Genomic DNA, 19,783 nt, shown 5'->3' with positions numbered 1-19,783 from the left:
TTTGATCAAGGCAGGGAACAACAATAAACGATAAAATATATAATACTCAATTAAAACATAATATACATTGTTAATAACATCCTACCATTTTAAAAACGTGTAGTTGGCAGGGTAAAGAGGCACCACTGAACAGATAATGAATAAGAGACTAGCTCTGGTGCTGTTGAAAATAGTTAAAATCTTTAATAATTCTTGTCCGTATGCAAAATGCATACGGACAAGAATTATTAAAGGTTTTAACTATTTTCAACAGCACCAGAGCTAGTCTTTTATTCAATATCATGTCTTCTGAACGGGGCCATAATGTCTATGTGGTCATTGGCCCTGAGTATTTAAGAAAAGGCAGGAAAGAAAAAGCCAACTAATGAGATCAAAGGATCTCAAGTGGTGCCTGCAAACTCCGTTCAGGTGGTCAGAGGGAAGATTGGGGGACAATCTTCAGGTGGTCGGAGGGAAGATTGGATTGCTGCACTGAGCAGGGGGTTGGACTCGATGGCCTTGTAGGCCCCTTCCAAGTCTGCTATTAAAACTGAAGTACTTTGGCCACATAATGAGAAGGCAGGACACCCTGGAGGAGAGGCTGATGCTAGGGAAAGTGGAAGGCAAAAGGAAGAGCGGCCGACCACGGGCAAGATGGAGGGATGATATTCTGGAGGTGACAGACTTGAGCTTGGGGGAGCTAGGAGTGGCGACGGCCGACAGAAAGCTCTGGCGTGGGCTGGTCCATGAAGTCACAAAGAGTCGGAAGCGACTGAACGAATAAACAACATCATGATTCTATGACAGGCAAGCAAATCTGTACTTGGTTTATTTTTATTTTCGAGCCCGGTTTGGCCAGGGCTGGGTTATCAAACAGGCTAACGAGGGCCTGGCTCAGGGCCTGTGATTTCCATAAAATGGCACCAGGGCTGCCTATGCAGACGAACGGAAGAGTTCTGGACAAGAGGGGCCAAAAAAGGAGCCGGCCCGAGGCCTCCTAAGTGGTACCAAAGGGACGGAGTTTGCCGTTTCAACTGCAGCCACCAACTCACCGGCTTCTTTTATGTGCTTATAGACATCGTCGCTGCCGGCAGAGGAATAGGGGATGTCGTCGTGCGCCACAAAATCGATCTGCAGGACGGACAACAAAAGCCATAAGAGACAGCGAGGCCCCTGCAGGCGTAACAGAGGCCCAAAGGACCTAGAGAAAGGGGGCACTGCGATGGCAGGAGCGGGAATTGGCAAGGGGGCACGGCGTGGGTCTTTCAGCCCACCTGCCGGCCCTCTTTGACAAGCCTCATTGTAAGGAGGGACACAGACCAAATTGCTTCTTGTTGCAGCTTTTCAAAGGCCACAAATCTCCCCCTCCCCATAGCCAAAGTTTTCTGGGCGGTTCACAAAAGTTAAAAACGGGGAACATTAAAAACAAATATACAAAAAGCACAAAACCATCAAAAGCACAAAAACAACAATATCCATTTAAAACAACTATTCCGGGGTCAGTTAAAAATGTTGGATCCTGGAATGGATCTTGGTTATGTTTTCCATTGTTTTGTTAATTGCTGAGGATCTGAAAGGACAGAGGACTCAGCAGAAACTTAAAGGTCAACTCTACACCTGGACATTGAGTGTCATAACTGAATAATTGTCTAACTGATTGTCTTCAATTAAGGGTTGCAAGGAGTTGCATCATTGTACAGGTTGTCTATAAAAGTAAATGTGTTTTGCATGCTATCCCTCTATCCCACTGTATGCTGCTTATGTTGCTGTATTGACTGACCGTTTGTAAGTATTTGTAACTGTACTGCCATAACTAAATTATATATATATTTGCCAGTAAAAAGGTTTGTTTTTAACCTACAAGAATCTTTGTCTTAATTCACGTCTTTGCTGTCTCTTGGCTGAGAACCGCTGCATCTCTGCTAGTCTCTGGGGGCCCAGACAGAGACTTAACACAAAAGGTTATGTGCCAGAATCCCAGTCTGTGCCATAACTAATCAGCTTTTAAAGCCATAACTCAACAAAAAACACACACAAATAACTCAGCGTATGTCGTTAACCGCCTGGGAGAAGAGAAAAGTCTTGACCTGGTGCTGAAATGATAATAATGTTGGTGCCAGGCGAGCCTCGTCGGGGAGATCATTCCATAATTGGGGGGCCACCACTGAAAAGGCCCTCTCCCTTGTTGCCATCCTCCGAGCTTCCCTCGGAGGAGGACCTTAGGCGAGTCAAAGAACTGGAAGAGCTGCAAGGGCTCTAATGCCTCCCCGCTGCCCGAGTATATTCCAGAGATGCTTCCCGCGCCCTCCTTTACCCTGTGCTCAGCCAGGAACTCCGGCGTGAGAGTCCACGGCGCGTTCCTCACCACCTCGTCCACGTAGCGGCAGTGCTGCACGGCATCGTAGCGCTCGGCCTCGTTCATCACCGTGAAGCCTTTCAAGTTGTGCGTCAGCTCGTCGCTGCAGACTGCAGGTGTGGAAACAACGAAGGGCTCACGATGCCCAAAGGTTCTCTGATCGCAAGACTGCGGGTGCTCACCTGTGCCCCTCGTCCCTGGAACTTTGTCCTACTGGCCGTTCCGAGATGGACAGAATGCCGCCATGAAGAACCTCGGCGGCGGGCCTTCTCTGTGGTGGCACCCATCCTCTGGAGGACTCTCCCTCGTGCAGTTTGGGAGGCGGGAAATGTAATGCCCTTTAAACGCCTCCTGAAGACATACCTTTTTACACAGGCTTTCCCTGGTTTTTAATGTAGCTGGTTTTATATTGCCCTTTTAACTTTTTAACATTTTAAATTTGCACTTGTTATATTTTACGGTTTTTGGTAGGGCGGTGCTCCGCTTCGCTGCAGATCGAGACGAAGCGGATTGAGACGAAGCGGATTGAGACGAAGTGGATCCTTCACCTCGATCCAGAGTGCCGAAAAAAGGTAAGTGTGGCGGGTGGGGGGTTTACCTGGTGCCACCGCAGTCTGTGCAGTGACAGCGGTAGAGCCAGGTAAGGGAGCAGGAGGGGAGAGGGGCTTACCTGCCTCTGTCGCGGTCTAGTGGCAGCATCAACTGAGGCCCAGGCCTCAAACTGGAAGACCAGGCCGCAGCCTGTTCTTCCTGTTTGAGGCCTGGGCCTCAGTTGAAGCCACCGCCGGACCGCGATGGAGGCAGGTAAGTAGTGAGAGGGGCCTTACCTGGTGTTCCCACCGCCGTCCTTACGGTAACGGAGCCAGTTAAGCGGGCAAGGGGGCTTACCTGTCTCCGTCGCGGTCCAACAGCAGCTTCAACTGAAGCTTCCGCTGGACCACGACGGAGGCAGGTAAGTGGTGAGGGGGGCCTTACCTGTCTCCAGATGCTCGGATTTGCTTCAAACTGGGCATGAATGTGGATACATGTATAAGCTCTCATGGTGCCAATTTTGAGGTTTCTAATGTTAAAAGTAAAAAAGTTATAGGCGTTTGATTTTCAATGCAAGTCTATGGGGGGGGGGAAACACGGAGCTCCGATCCAGATCTGGAGCCCTGCAGCGGAGCAGAGCAGAGGTGGATCAACGCGGGGCGGAGCGGACCCGATCCGGAAGTTGCGGATCGTGGGGAGGGGTGGCGTGTCCGTGCACAGCCCTAGTTTTTGGTTGTGCGCTGCCCAGACAGCTTCGGCTGATGGGCAGCATAAAAATGTAATAAATAAATAAAATAATAAATAAACTTCTGCCTAGAACAGCTACACGGTGTTACAACTTCCTCACCCTTCACGTTCCTCTTCAAAACCCACCTCTGCCGTGAGGAATTTTGGCCAGCCCACAATTTCCGGGATAGCCAACTAGGAGAGATGTCATGATTTTATGGGAATATTTGCCTCTCTTGCCCAATAAAACCTGACCTGCATGAAACTTGCAACGGGACACGTAACGGGGTCCCTCATGCAGAAAAGTGCAGATTTCAGCTGAACCGCCAGTTAAATCAATTTCAACCCAGCACTGGCTGGTGTCATTCTTGAGGTGTCATCCAGCGGTTTTCCCTCCACAGAAAGCTACCTGCAGAACAATCCATGCAACCAACGTTATCCCAGCATGGAAATATCCAAGCGGGATTTTGCAGATAAGATGGGCAAACAGGAGCTGGTGGGAATCTGGCCCCTTGGCTTGGGGATCACCTCAAGGTGGATCCCAATGGAATATGCTTCTTACACGGATTCCGCCACAGGTGTATTCATAGAATCATAGAATCATAGAATAGCAGAGTTGGAAGGGCCCTACAAGGCCATCTAGTCCAACCCCCTGCTCAATGCAGGATTCCACCCTAAAGCATCCCTGACAGATGGTTGTCCAGCTGCCTCTTGAAGGCCTCTAGTGTGGGAGAGCCCACAACCTCCCTAGGTAACTGATTCCACCGTCGCACTGCTCTAACAGTCAGGAAGTTTTTCCTGATGTCCAGCCGGAATCTGGCTTCCTTTAACTTGAGCCCGTTATTCCTTGTCCTGCACTTTGGGAGGATCGAGAAGAGAGGAAGAAAACTACTGTACGAATCTGCTCGTACACTACGCCAAAAAGAGTACAGGGCAATGCCCACAGGATTAAACTGTGGTAGGGGGAATATAAGAACCCTGCTGGCTAAGAGCAAAAAGGCAGAGCTGTGGCTCATTTGGTAGAGCCCCTACCAAAGGTCCCAGATTCAATCCCCGGCTTCTCCAAGTAGGGCTGGAAAACATCCTGGCTGAAACCCTGGACAGCCGCGGCTGCCAGTCAGTGTCGGCAATACTGGGTTCAGTAGCAGGCAGCTTCAGCACCCTATTCCCCGATTCCAAAAGCGGTCAGCCAGATACAGCCACCGTGACCAATAGCCATTGTCAGAGTGCTCCTTCTCCACGAATCTGTCTACCCCCCGCCCGCCATTTAAAGCCACGTTCGGTGGCGGTGAAGGCCACAAATCCTGTGTTTTGTGAAGCAGGACTGTGTGCCTGACCTGAATCTATTGCCTGTCGGTTTCATGGGCTGAATCTCCAAGATTTAGCATAGCCCTGCCCAACACGGTGCTCTCAACTCTCATCATTCCCAGAGTGAGGGAAGGGCTGTTCCAGCATCATGAGAGAGGAAGAAGAACATTTTCTCTGTCTGCCCACTTCCGCCTCCCCAGGCACAGGTCCCTCCAGCCAACTCTCTCCCCGTCCCCTGCCCACCTGTGCCGACACAAGTCAGAAGAACGCTTCCTTACCTCCGACAATGAGGTACGTGTTTGGGAAGAGGTTTTTTGCCTGCATCAGCGCCCGGGCGTGTCCAGAGTGGAACAGGTCAAAAATTCCATCGGCGTAAACCCGGACGGGTCTGTCCACTGAACAGAGGAACAAGAAAAGCCAAACCAAGCCTGTGAACAAGTTGCTCAGAGGTCTCCATGAACACTTGCTCAAAGTCCGTCACAGGCCAAATATCCAAGATCCCATCGACTTCAGCCTCCCCCAACCTGGCGCCCTCCAGTTGTGTTGGACTACAACCCCAAGCTGGCTAGGGGATGCTGGGAGTTGCACTCCAACACAGCTGGAGGGCCCCAGGCTGAGGAAGGTGAATCTCCTACACTAATGTGGGTCTTGTTATGGTTTCAGGTAGAGCTTCTTTGCTGGAACTCTCGCGGGTCACATTGACAGACCTTAAAGGCACAGCGTGAGTGAGAGTGCCCAGAAATGGCTCCCGCACCACAAAAGGAACATGAATCAGAGTTTAGTTGCAGGCAAAAAACTGAACCAGAGCCTCTGCAAGCATAGTAGCCCACAAAGATCAGGGGAGGCGGTTAAGGAGACGTTTCACATCTCTCTCTTTAAAGAAGGGCCTTTCTTCTTTAAACTCAGAGGAGGGCAACCAGGATGATCAGGGGTCTGGAAACAAAGCCCTATGAAGAGAGACTGAAAGAACTGGGCATGTTTAGCCTGGAGAAGAGAAGATTGAGGGGAGACATGAGAGCACTCTTCAAATACTTAAAACATTGTCACACAGAGGAGGGCCAGGATCTCTTCTCGATCCTCCCAGAGTGCAGGACACGGAATAACGGGCTCAAGTTAAAGGAAGCCAGATTCCGGCTAGACATCAGGAAAAACTTCCTGACTGTTAGAGCAGTACGACAATGGAACCAGTTACCTAGGGGGGTTGTGGGCTCTCTCACATTAGAGGCCTTCAAGAGACAGCTGGACTGGACAGCCATCTGTCAGGGATGCTTTAGGGTGGATTCCTGAATTGAGCGGGGATGGGGGGGTTGGACTCGATGGCCTTAGAGGCCCCTTCCAACTCTACTATTTTATGATTATATGATTCTTGCACTACAGTTTTCATACACAAGTTGCATTGCCATTTGTCACATGAGATCTATCTACACCTTTCTACAAAGAAATCTTTTCCATATAGGGCAACTCTAATGCACAAGAACATCAGAAGAGCCCTGCTGGATCAAGGGTCCATCTAGTACAGCACTCTGTTCAAGGCCAACCAGCTGTCAACCAGGAACCCACAAGCAACAGCACCCTCCCTCCCATGTTCCCCAGCAACTGGTGCATATAGGCTTGCTGCCTCTGACACTGGAAGAACAATACCCAATATGGCATGGTTTTTTTTTTGTGAACCGGTAGAATTCCCACCCCATGTAAACGCCATCACGCATCTACCCACGAACTTTGGCTTCATGTGGCAGCTACGCAGACCGGTAGAATTTCCACCTGTAGTGTTTGTGGAAACTGGGGGAAACCTAACGGGTCCATTAGGACCTCTCTCTCCCTCTCTCTCTCTCTCTCTCTCTCTCTCTCTCTCTCTCTCTCTCACACACACACACACACACACAATTTAAGGCTAAAACAGGAATGTTTCTGTCAGGATTGGAGTTTGCACTTGATCTAGAACAGCTGAGCTGAGGGATTTAGCCTGTGTGCCACCGCCCAGTGCTTGGCAGGAAACCAGCCAAGGAAGGCTCCTCCCAAAGAAAGGTCAGAGCAAGTCAGGTGAGGTTTCTTGATCCCCCTGAAAGCTCGTTTGTTGTTTGGGGTGATTAGGAGATCTGCCCTCGCCAAACTGAAAGGGGCCTTGGCCTGCTTTCCCTCGGCCCCCTCCCCTGCACAGGAACCAGGCACAGCCCACCTCGAAGGGCACAAAGGAAGCCTTATCTGGAATGCTGAGGCAGCGCTCAGCCTCACCTCTGATGACGACTACATCTCTATTGACAGAGGGATTAAAGGGATTTCGCATGTTTGTTGCAAAAGTGGGGCTGGGGAAAGCCAAGGTGAGGCTCTGCACTTTACACCCAGTCAGCGTGAGGAAGCCCTGGGAAATCCTCTCCTACGAACATAAGAAGAGACCTTCTGGATCAGACCAAGGGTCCATCTAGTACCGGCACTCCGTTCACACAGTGGCCAACCAGCTGTTAACCAGGGACCCACAGGCAGGACACAGGTGCAACAGCACCCTCCCACCCATGTTCCCCAGCAACTGGTGCACACAGGCTTACTGCCTTGGATATTGAAGGCAGCACACAACCATCAGGGCTAGTAGCCATGGATAGCCTTCGCCTCCAGGGATTTATCCAACCCCCTTTTGAAGCCATCCAAATGGGTGGCCATCACTACATCTTGTGGTAGTGAGTTCCATAATTTAACTATGCACTGTGAGAAGAAGTCCTTCTTTTTATCTGTCTTGAATCTCCCACCAATCAGCTTCATGGGATGACCCCCTGGGGTTCTAGTATTTTGAGAGAGGGAGAAAAATGTCTCCCTGACCACATTCTCTATACCATGCATAATTTTGGACACCTCTATCATGTCTCCCCTTAGCCTCCTTTTTTCCAAGCTAAACAATCCCAGTTGTTGTAACCTTCCCTCATAGGGGAGATGCTCCAGGCCCTTGAGCATTTCAGTTGCCCTTTTCTGTACTTTTTCCAGATCTAGAATATCCATTTTTAGGTGAGGTGACCAGAACCGTACACAGTATTCTAAGTGTGGCCACACCTCTTGCATTTCTGACTAAGGATGACAAGGGCAAATCTTCACTGACATGTAACGGGGGATGGCCCAGTGTTGTGAGAGACAGGAGCAGTACAAGGGTATTTTAAGACGTTAAACCAAAGTTCTCTAGGACACAGGTTTCTTGGTACTGTATAGCAGGGTTGGGCAGAGGAATGATCTCCAGATGTTTTGCACCAACTCCCAGAAACCCCTGCTGGCATGGCCGATGGTCAGGAATGCTGGGAGTTGTAGTCCAAAACATAAGGAGATCTACTTTCAGCCCACACCTTCTATGTAGCAGCCTTAGAATCATAGAATAGCAGAGTTGGAAGGGGCCTACAAGGCCATCGAGTCCAACCCCCTGCTCAATGCAGGAATCCACCCTAAAGCATCCCTGACAGATGGTTGTCCAGCTGCCTCTTGAAGGCCTCCAGTGTGGGAGAGCCCACAACCTCCCTAGGTAACTGATTTCATTGTCGTACTGCTCTAACCGTCAGGAAATTTTTCCTGATGTCCGGCCAGAATCTGGCTTCCTTTCACTTGAGCCCATTATTCCGTGTCCTGCACTCTGGGAGGATCGAGAAGAGATCCTGGCCCTCCTCTGTGTGACAACCTTTGAAGTCTTTGAAGAGTGCGCTCATGTCTCTCCTCAATCTTCTCTTCTCCAGGCTAAACATGCCCAGTTCTTTCAGTCTCTCTTCATAGAGCTTTGTTTCCAGACCTGACCTGGCATTTTCCAGATGTGTTGGGTAACACCCAACAAGCCCAGCCACACAGCCATTCAAAACTTCCTTGGACAACTGCAATCAAACCGAAGGTGATTCTAACAACTCAGTGGAGACCTCGAGGTTTTAATGTTAGCGGTACCGTTGTCTCCGCCATCCATAAACCTCAGTACCTGGCTGCTTTAGGCACAGCCAAACGAAGACAGTTTGGGTCAGGGGAGCAGTGTCAAAATAAAGTGCCCCCAGGGCCCTGCTTTGAGGATTACTTACATGGAGTCCCTCTTGTTGCTTCTTCGAACGTCACTCGGACGTATGGCTTGCTGTAGTCCACTTCAAGTTCATCGGAAAATGGAGCTGGCTCTCTGAGCCCCTAAGTTTAAAAAGACGTCAAGAAAGTAGGTCAGTTTCAACTAGAGCAGCCTTCCTCAACCTGGGGCGCTCCAGATGTGTTGGACTGCAGCTCCCAGAATGCCCCAGCCTGGCTGGGGCATTCTGGGAGCTGCAGTCCAACACATCTGGAGCGCCCCAGGTTGAGGAAGGCTGAACCAGAGAGAGAAAAACACACCACTGAATCAGACCTGAAAAGGGAATAAAAGGACATCTGTCCCAATATTTTGGGAGATTATGCATGGCGTGGAGAATGGGGACAGGGAGACATTTTTCTCCCTCTCTCAAAATACTAGAGCCCAACAGCGTCATCCCATGAAGGTAATCGGTGGGAGATTCAGGAGAAATAAAAGGAAGGACTTCTTCACACAGCACATAGTTTAACTAGGGAATTCACTACCGCAAGATGTAGTGATGGCTTTAAAAGGGGGTTGGATAAATTCCTGGAGGAGAAGGCTATCCATGGCTACTAGCCCTGATGGCTATGTGCTACCTCCAGTATCCGAAGCAGTAAGCCTATATACACCAGTTGCTGGGGAACATGGGTGGGAGGGTGCTGTTGCACCATGTCCTGCTTTGTGGTTCCCTGGCCGACAGCTGGGCTAGTTAGACCCTTGGTCTGATCCAACATGGCACTTCTCACGTTCTTATGAGAATTGTACCATGCGGCTGTCTGAAAGAGTGACAGATCAGTGGCAGAGCATGTAAGGGGCAATCCATACTATTTCCACTTTTAAAAAGATCTCGAGGAAAAGGAAAGACAAATTTTCCTGAGCCCTTGGAGAGCCACAGCCCACCTGAGTGGACAAGTACTGGATGAGATAGTCTGACTTGGGGTAATGCAGCTTTGTATGTTCATGACTCTGCTTCTCCTACTGTAGAATTAATTCCACGTAAAGCCCAGAAAGTCTGGAGGTTTATCACAGAATAGCAGAATTGGAAGAACCCCCTAAGGCCATTGAGTCCAACCCCCTGCTCAATGTAGGAATCCACCTTAAAGTATCTCTGATAGATGGCTGTCTAGCTACCTCTTAAAGGCCTCAAGTGTGGGAGAGCCCACGACCTCCCTAGGTAACTGGTTCCATTGTCGTACTGCTCTAACAGTCAGGAAGTTTTTCCTGATGTCCAGCCGGAATCAGGCTTCCTGTAGCTTGAGCCCGTTATTCCGTGTCCTGCACTCTGGGAGGATCGAGAAGAGATCCTGGCCCTCCTCTGTGTGACAACCTTTGAAGTATTTGAAGAGCGCTCTCATGTCTCCCCTCAATCTTCTCTTCTCCAGGCTAAACATGCCCAGTTCTTTCAGTCTCTCTTCACACCAGTACTATCCTATTCCTCCTATTTCTGGAAGTCACGGGAACATTAAGTCGAAACCTGTACATTTCCGAGCCCAATTCAAGGTGATGGTTTTTAGCTATAACACCTTAAACAGCTGAGGACCACGATACGTGATTGAGCACGTCTCACGGTATACACTATGATAGTCATCAGAGGCCTTCCTCTGACAAGTTTTCAGGGGACAGCAGCAAGGAGCAGAGCCTTCCTAGTGGTGACCCCCCTCCCCTCAACTGTGGAACATTCTCCCCAGTGAGTTCCACCTGGTGGCCACATGGTTATCTTCATGGCGCCAGGTTAAGACTTCTCTCTACTTCCAGGCATTTGATGGCATATTGGAGCCTGGTATTATATTGTTCGTTGTTTTTAGCTGTACGAAATTCTTTGAAATTTTTGTATGAGCATTTTGAGCTTTCCGTTTCTGTGAACGGCGCAGACAGCTTTGGCTATTGGGGAATATAGAAATAAAATGAACGAATGAATGAATGAACATCTATAGACTTCTCTCTTTGGTCTGCCAAACAGCCCAGTGAGGGCTGAACGTGTTTCAGTTCTCACCAAGGAAATGTGAGAGTCAGTTGGAAAGGAAAAGTGGAAAACCGAGGGGTGGGGAAGACTGCATGGGGATCTTGAGCCCCTAACACAGGGGTGAGCAAGGGTGGGATGTCTGGGGGATTCTTTTACCCTGCACCCTCCCCTGTGGGTCACACTGCAGAACGCCAGAAAAAAAGGGTGTTGTAGCACCTATAGGGACATGTGTAGTTAAATTTTCCCTATTTGGTGCTCTGTACAGCAATGGAGGATATCAGGAAAAACTTCCTGACTGCTAGAGCGGTACGACAATGGAACCAGTTACCTAGGGAGGTTGTGGGCTCTCCCACACTGGAGGCCTTCAAGAGGCAGCTGGACTGCCATCTGTCCAGGATGCTTTAAGGTGGATTCCTGCATTGAGCAAGGGGTTATTTTCATTTATTACATTTATATACCGCCCCATAGCTGAAGCACTCTGGGTGGGCTGGACTTGATGGCCTTATAGGACCCTTCCAACTCCACGAGTCTATGATTTTGCTTCTGCTAAATCGTTGGCCCCCTCCCCCAAATGGGGCAGTGTGGCGGGGGGCACATGTGCCCTTAGTGTTGCCCTGAGTCCAACCCCCTGTTCAATGCAGGGATCCAATGCAGGAAGAGGACCTGGCTGGCTGGGCTGCATACTGAACAGGAATACTCCTTTTTGGGGGGCAGAGGATATACTACAACATTTTGTTGCAAGTTTCCCCTCACTAAGAATAATACTGGCTGCAGGACTGGGATAGTCCCGTTGCAGGGTTTCAAATTCCTGTCCCGTTCCCCCCCTTCCCTCTTGGCATGGAACAGACGCATAGCTGGTAAGCAGGTTAGAGACGGCTGAAAAGGGCAAAGGTGTGGTATCCAGGAGGAGGCGGCCGCTGGGCTGAGAGGACTGCAACACCTGATCTCAGCTGTCAGCTGGAAAGAACGATGGCTGTTAACGTGCCAGCCTTTCCTGGGAGGGGCAGCAGGGAGCGATCACATCGTGGGCTGAGAGCGAGAGAACACGACTACGCTTTCACTTTGGCAAAATGTGTCATCCCCAGTCACGTACGGACCCAGCGGCTACCAAAGGCGACTTCCCCAAAAGCACAGCAGCCCTTTCGACGGCTGTGCTATTCCAGCTTTCAGAGGCATAACCCTGGTAATGGTTAAGGTGAAGAGAAAGGAAAACTGGCGTTCCCAGCGGTGCTGATGTATCTAATTCCACTCCTTAAGCCAAGCCCCCCTCCTGGTCATTTAAGTTCTTTGCCTCTAACGGAGCTCGATATGTGTCATTCAACTTTACTAGAAGTTAAACATTGATCAATAACTCCACACGCGCAGCCTCCCGGCCGAGGCTTTGACTTACGAAACAGTTCCGCGGCATTTTGGGTGGGATGCCATCTGTCTCGGCCGCCCCGTTGGGTCCGACCCCTTCTTTCCTCCTCTTCCTGGAATTCAGTCTGGCTGAGCCTTGGGGTTCCATCCCGCGAATCGCGTCCGGCAGATCGGCAGGAAACACCTGCTGGAACAAAGCGGGCGGTTTTGGGTGTGTTGTGTGTTTTCCCCCTTTTAAATCCCGGGGGGGGCAAGAGACCAGCTAGAAAAGGGCTCTGCACACAGTGAGCCAATGTGAAGATCGGAAAAGCAGCTCTTCCAGAGCAGTTATCAGACGGGGCCAAGGTGGGGAGGCCCGTCTGTCGCCCTCTCAAGTAGAGCTGTTCTCATCTGCTGTAGTGACAAGAGGGAAATAAAACCAGCTGGCTGCCTTCTCCCATGACCCAGCTGGAATGCTGGAACCGTGAGTGGCAAAGCGTGCTTATTTTAGCATGCTGGTAAATCAACGGGGGCCAAAGAGTACGAACGCCTGGCCCAAGCTGAAGGAGACAGCTTCTCGATCCTCCCAGAGTGCAGGACACGGAATAACGGGCTCAAGTTAAAGGAAGCCAGATTCCAGCTGGACATCAGGAAAAACTTCCTGACTGTTAGAGCAGTACGACAATGGAATCAGTTGCCTAGGGAGGTTGTGGGCTCTCCCACACTGGAGTCATTCAAGAGGCAGCTGGACAACCACCTGTCAGGGATGCTTTAGGGTGGATTCCTGCAATTAGCAGGGGGTTGGACTTGATGGCCTTGTAGGCCCCTTCCAACTCTGCTATTCTATGATTCTATGAGATGGGGTGGTTTCTTTCTGAGGCTGCATTTCTGCCATCAGCAGGCACACTGAGAACTGAGTGGGACTTCTGATGGGAGCGAAAAGGTGCAGGCACACTTTCTAGAATGTCCCCCCTCCTCTGCACAAACTCTTGTAATGCACAGTTACAAGATGGGGGATACTTGGCTCAGCAATACTACAAACGAGAAGGATCTTGGAATGGTTGTAGATCACAAGCTGAATATGAGCCAACAGTGCGATAGGGCTGCAAGAAAGGCAAGTGCTATTTTGGGCTGCATTAATAGAAGTAGAGCTTCCAAATCATGTGAGGTTCTGGTTCCTCTCTGCTCGGCCCTGGTTAGGCCTCATCTAGAGTACTGCATCCAGTTCTGGGCTCCACAATTCAAGAAGGATGCAGACAAGCTGGAGCGTGTTCAGAAGAGGGCAACCAGGATGATCAGGGGTCTGGAAACAAAGCCCTTTGAAGAGAGACTGAAAGAACTGGGCATGTTTAGCCTGGAGAAGAAGATTGAGGGGAGCCATGAGAGCACTTTTCAAATACTTAAAAGGTTGTCACACAGAGGAGGGCCAGGATCTCTTCTCGATCCTCCCAGAGTGCAGGACATGGAATAACGGGCTCAAGTTAAAGGAAGCCAGACTCCAGCTGGACATCAGGAAAAACTTCCTGACTGTTAGAGCAGTACGACAATGGAACTAGTTACCTAGGGAGGTTGTGGGCTCTCCCACACTAGAGACCTTCAAGAGGCAGCTGGACAACCCTCTGTCAGGGATGCTTTAGGGTGAATTCCTGCATTGAGCAGGGGGTTGGACTCGATGGCCTTGTAGGCCCCTTCCAACTCTGCTATTCTATGATTCTCTGATTCTGCCCAGGGGTCTGAAGCAGTGTCTTCAAACAAAATGAGCTGGAACAGATAAGCCTTATACAGAAGGCTGAACTTTTACAACTTTCTCTACCATTGCTGGATTTTCTAAAGGGGGCCCTTGGAGGCTCTCTCCTTGGGGGCATTTCTCATAAAAGCAAAAGTCCCCACCTCTTTCAAAAGTATTTCAGAACGATCAGCTGATGTTACTTATGGGATGAATGGAGATAAAAAGGACGCCTTCCCTTTTATTATTATTTATTTATATAGCACCATCAATAGGATATAGCACCATCCAAAAGGAAAGCCAGTACCCTGCAGTGCTTATAGGAAGCCTCAGAAATGCAGCTTGGATGTACAGCGTCTCCTGACAGAATTTCCAAAATGAAGGAGCAGGCTCTCACTTACTCCTTCTGGATTCTGTTGGCAGAATTTGCCCTGTCCCACACAACTACACATTATGAAATTCCTCCATGCATTTGCCTAATCCTCATCTAAAGCTGTCTAAGGGAGTGGCCCACGGCGGATTCTAGAAGTTAATTCCCGGCTGGGTGAAGAAAGGCTTTCTTTGGTCTGTCCTGAATCTTTGTCCAACTGCATTGGGTGAGAGTGGGAGGAAACAGTGTCTTTCTGTCCAACCTTCTCCACCTCTGTCGCAATTTTATAAACCTCTTCAGGTGCATTTCTCTAAACAGAGCTGAGGCCACAAACGCTTTCAGAGAGGAGGCTGCCTGCTGTAATAGGACAGGGCGGGGTTGCAGAGGCGAAGAAGCCAATTGTACCTATGTTTAGAACGTTTAGAACCAATAAGAGAGTTGAGACATTTTTCTCCCTCTCTCAAAATACTAGAAACCCATGGGGTCATCCCATGAAGGTGACTGGTGGGAGATCCAGGACAAATAAGAGAAAGGACTTCTTCGCACAGTGCAGAGTTAAATTATGGAACTTACTACCACAAGATGTAGTGATGGCCACCAATTTGGATGGCTTCAAAAGGGGGTTGGATAAATCCCTGGAGGCGAAGGCTATCCATGGCTACTAGCCCTGATGGTTGTGTGCTACCTCCAGTATTCGAGGCACTAAGCCTGTGTGCTCCAGTTGCTGGGGAACATGGGTGGGAGGGTGCTGTTGCACCATGTCCTGCTGTGTGGGTCCCTGTTCGACAGCTGGTTGGCAACTGTGTGAATGGAGTGTTGGACTAGATGGACCCTTGGTCTGATCCAGCATGGTACTTCTTATGTTATTATGAGAATTGTACCATGCGGTTGTCTGAAAGAGCGACAGATCAGTGGTAGAGCATGTAAGGGTCAATCCATGCTATTTCCATGCTGAATCAGACCCAAGGTCCATCTAGTCCAGCACTCTGTTCACACAGTGGCCAACCAGCCATCGGCCAGAGATGAACAAGCAGGACACGGTGCAACAGCACCCTCCCATCCTCCTTCTCTGGTTATAGATCCTTATGCAGCCAAAACAGACCCTAAGAAAGGGATTTATCAGCAGATCTGCAGAAGTATTAAAAAAAACTTTTAAAAACCTCTATGGGGAGGGGTGCAATTATTAAAAACACCCCAGGGAGAACTGAGGATCCTTAGTGTCCATGGTATGCTGGAAGAACATAACCCCCCCCCCCACCGGAACAGCAGGGGATATTTGTCCAGATCAAAAGGTGAGAGACCCCCATACAGATCGCTTTTTCCCTGCTGCCCCTATCAGAAAGGAAAAAGCAACCTGTAGCAGGATTGCTGGAGCGTGCGTATATGTGCTCGCACATATGCCCACAAGCTAGCATCACATGCTGTCCTTGGGGCCAAAAAGGTCGGGCACCCCTCCTAATCTATAGGCCCTCTAGGAAGACTGTCCTTCTCTTATGGGCCTTAGTTATTAAATCTATAACCCAGCTTTACGCCAAGGAGCACAAGGCAGCACATATAGTTAATAGAATCATAGAATAGCAGAGTTGGAAGGGGCCTACAAGGCCATCGAGTCCAACCCCCTGCTCAATGCAGGAATCCACCCTAAAGCATCCCTGACAGAGGGTTGTCCAGCTGCCTCTTGAAGGCCTCTAGTGTGGGAGAGCCCACAACCTCCCTAGGTCACGGGTTCCATTGTCATACTGCTCTAACAGTCAGGAAGTTTTTCCTGATGTCCAGCTGCAAGCTGGCTTCCTGTAAATTCAGCCCATTATTCCGTTCCTGCAGTCTGGGATGAGTCCTCTCCCCTGACCCGTTTTATCCTTTGCTTATAACCTGAAGCCAGTACTCACTAGCAAAAATGCACCACTCTGCCAGCAATTGAAAACCAAGAACTAGCCCATGCAGTCAACTCTCTGGAACCAGCCCTGTCCTACTATCTACTCAATCCAGAGCTCAGTGGCAGCAGCATCAGGAAGGGCTTGTTCACAGACATGCTTTCCCATGCAATCTAAGTCATCGTGGGCCAGCAATGCCCTTCGGCCACTGACATCAGGGCCTCTACCCATTTGTACACAATGGCCACAAACCAGACACTGAAAATGGGATCGCCCAGGAAGCAGATGGGAGAGCATTTGAATCTCCTTAGAAAAATAAAGTGCAGACCTGAAAGCTGCAACGCTCCAACCACAAAGAAGTTCCAGAGGGAGACTCTGGCATTGATTTGTGTCAAAAGTGTCAGACTGGGGCCACAGCTAGACCTAAGGTTTATCGTGGGATCGTCCAGGGTTCGCCCCTGCCTGAGCACTGGATCCCCTGTGTGTCACCTAGGTGAACAGGTTTGACCCCTGGACGATCCAGGAATAAACGTTAGGTCTAGCTATGGCCTGGGTCTCAACAGAAGCTAATTGCTTCTCATTAGGTGGTTATGTACATTTGTCTTCTCCATCTCGGTGCCCTCCAGTTGTGCTGGAGTGAAACTCAATCATCCACAGCTACCCACCTGGAGGACACCAGGTTGGGGAAGACAGGCGTACACCCTTTTATCTTGCTTTGCTAACACATCTTTTACTCTTTGGTCTTGTTTTCGTTTGTGCTCCACGTAGCAACGTGCCACAACTACCTCTTGCATAGTTGAGCTTCCTGGCCTCAGTTTACGAGGGCATTTTCTTCCACACCCATGTGCGTATAAATGCCTGCCAACCGAGAATGACTTTTCACGTATCTGCTGAAGCAAGTGCTGGCTCACAAAAGCTTCTGCTACAATAACATCGTTGGTCATTAATCAGTTTGTGCCAGGAGATACTGTCATTTTGATTTAAAACCCTTCTGCAGGGAAGGCTCATGGCACAAAAACCTTCTGCAGGGAAGGCTCACGGCACACCGAAGGACAGATGAAGCATCTGCACTGGTTTTAACTGAAACAACAAGCTAGAGAGAGAAAAGGGAGTCAGGGAGAGAGAGAAATGGTTCCAGACCAAAACAGAACTGGTGCTTGACCTTTCACACCGAGGATCATAGCTCTGGAATAAAAACAAATGATTTATTGTAGAAGGATGTTGGCAATGACCGTTTCAAATGAGAGATCCAGACTGCAAGATGGAGTGAGTAAAAGTTTGCTGGTCTCTGCTCACGGGTGTTTAAACACAGAAAAATTAACACAAACACACACTTTCAGTTATTCATGATGACCCGGTACTCTGACCCAAATATCAACACCTGTGACAGAACGCCTCTCCCGATGTAAATATACCCGGTCACTACGTTCAACATCTAAGGTCCTCCTCCGGGTGCCTACTCCGAGAGAGGCTCAGAGTGTGGCAATGAGGGACAGGGCCTTTTTGGTGGTGGCCCCCAGACTATGGAACGATCTCCCTGACGAGGCTCGCCTGGCGCCAACGCTGCTATCTTTCCAGCGCCAGGTTAAGACTTTCCTCTTTGCCCAGGCATATGGCGGCACATCTTAATCACCCACATGTTTAGTTTTTTAACGGTTTTTAATGCTTTATGTGTGTATGTTCTGTGTTTTAGAATTTAAAATTTTGTATACTTGTTTTTATCTCAATTTTAGAATTTCTGTAAACCGCCCAGAGAGCCCTGGCTATGGGAGCGGTATATAAATGTAATAAATAAATAAATAAATAAAATAAACACAGCAATGTCCTCTGGGGCAAAATGAGTTGAGAAGAATCTGGTTCAGATAAGGAAAGCAGAGGTGGGAAAGTCCTGCTATTTATTTATAAGGGATATCATCCCTCTGTACATGCCTACAAGGGCTGCACAGTACACGCAGAAGGTCCCTGGTACGACCCCCCCCCCAGCTTCTCCAGGCCTGAAACCCTGGAGAGCTGCTGCCAGCTGGTGTTGACCCTACAGAGCTAGATGGACCTATGGTCTGACAGTATAAGGCTGCTTCCTGTGTTCCTACGGAGCCTGGAGGGACATTTCAGGGGTAGAGGAAAACTCTAGCCAAAGAACCCATTACAAATGGGAAAGATTCAAGCCCCCCATACAAGGATACCCTGTCAATGCGAGAGATTCTGAGGATTTCCTGTTCCGCTACTGAGCCCGGGATCGCTCTGAATTTCAGAGCTGTCAGCAGAGCCACATGCCAGCATCATGACTTATGATACGGTGCCAACGTCGCAAAGGCTCTTTTGCTGACTCACACATCCTGTCGGCCAACCCACACCTAAATCTTGTATTCTGCCAGCTGCTTGCTTGGGAAACCTCCATTGCAGGAAGACTCTAAGGAAAGGACCAGTGGGATGTAGAGAGAACAAGACGAGAGCAGGCAAATACCAGCTTTTCACATCTCTTCACCTTGACCCCAAGCCCTGATGCAACGTCAATTCCTGCCCCCACAATGTTTGGACTTCCTCAGAAGCCTGGGACACCGGCCCTTACGCTGATCAAATTTGCAGATGACACAAAATTGGGTGGGATAGCTAATACCCTGGAAGACAGAAACAAACTTCAAAGTGATCTTGATAGGCTAGAGTGCTGGGCTGAAAACAACAGAATGAAATTTAATAGGGATAAATGCCAAGTTCTACATCTAGGAAATAGAAACCAAATGCACAGTTACAAGATGGGGGACACTTGGCTCAGCAATACTACAAACGAGAAGGATCTTGGAATTGTTGTAGATCGCAAGCTGAATATGAGCCAACAGTGCGATATGGCTGCAAGAAAGGCAAATGCTATTTTGGGCTGCATTAATAGAAGTATAGCTTCCAAATCACGTGAGGTACTGGTTCCTCTCTATTCAGCCCTGGTTAGGCCTCATCTAGAGTATTGTGTCCAGTTCTGGGCTCCACAATTCAAGAAGGACACAGACAAGCTGGAGCGTGTTCAGAGGAGGGAAACCAGGATGATCAGGGGTCTGGGAACAAAGCCCTATGAAGAGAGACTGAAAGAACTGGGCATGTTTAGCCTGGAGAAGAGAAGATGGAGGGGAGACATGATAGCACTCTTCAAATACTTAAAAGGTTGTCACACAGAGGAGGGCCAGGATCTCTTCTCGATCCTCCCAGAGTGCAGGACACGGAATAACGGGCTCAAGTTACAGGAAGCCAGATTCCGGCTGGACATCAGGAAAAACTTCCTGACTGTTAGAGCAGTGCGACGGTGGAATCAGTTACCTAGGGAGGTTGTGGGCTCTCCCACACTAGAGGCATTCAAGAGGCAGCTGAACAACCATCTGTCAGGGATGCTTTAGGGTGGATTCCTGCCTTGAGCAGGGGGTTGGACTCCATGGCCTTGTAGGCCCCTTCCAACTCTGCTATTCTATGATTTTATGATTCTATGAGAGTGAGATTCCAGTCCAGAATGATCCACTCACTGTTTCTCACCTGTAGCCATTTTAGGTAAGCACAAACTGGTTCCCATCAAGCAGCAGG

At 49.3% G+C, this 19,783-nt stretch overlaps 1 protein-coding gene across 1 annotated transcript in view; it reads right to left on the bottom strand.

Annotated features, from left to right (window-relative positions):
• PCYT1A (phosphate cytidylyltransferase 1A, choline) overlaps positions 1 to 19,783 on the bottom strand; it is a 31,450-nt gene that overhangs the window by 5,805 nt on the left and 5,862 nt on the right. The window contains exons 2-6 of the mRNA XM_063131743.1: positions 12,302 to 12,454; positions 8,935 to 9,034; positions 5,179 to 5,295; positions 2,294 to 2,445; positions 1,032 to 1,110 (exon numbers count right to left, since the gene is read on the bottom strand). Coding sequence (XP_062987813.1) covers positions 1,032 to 1,110; positions 2,294 to 2,445; positions 5,179 to 5,295; positions 8,935 to 9,034; positions 12,302 to 12,418 — 565 coding nt within the window. The 5' untranslated portion in view covers positions 12,419 to 12,454. The remainder of the gene's footprint in view (positions 1 to 1,031; positions 1,111 to 2,293; positions 2,446 to 5,178; positions 5,296 to 8,934; positions 9,035 to 12,301; positions 12,455 to 19,783) is intronic.

The sequence above is a fragment of the Elgaria multicarinata genome, chromosome 8, assembly GCF_023053635.1.
Source record: "Elgaria multicarinata webbii isolate HBS135686 ecotype San Diego chromosome 8, rElgMul1.1.pri, whole genome shotgun sequence".
NCBI classification, from domain to species: Eukaryota; Metazoa; Chordata; class Lepidosauria; order Squamata; family Anguidae; genus Elgaria; species Elgaria multicarinata.
This window is presented reverse-complemented; position numbering and strand designations above follow the sequence as displayed.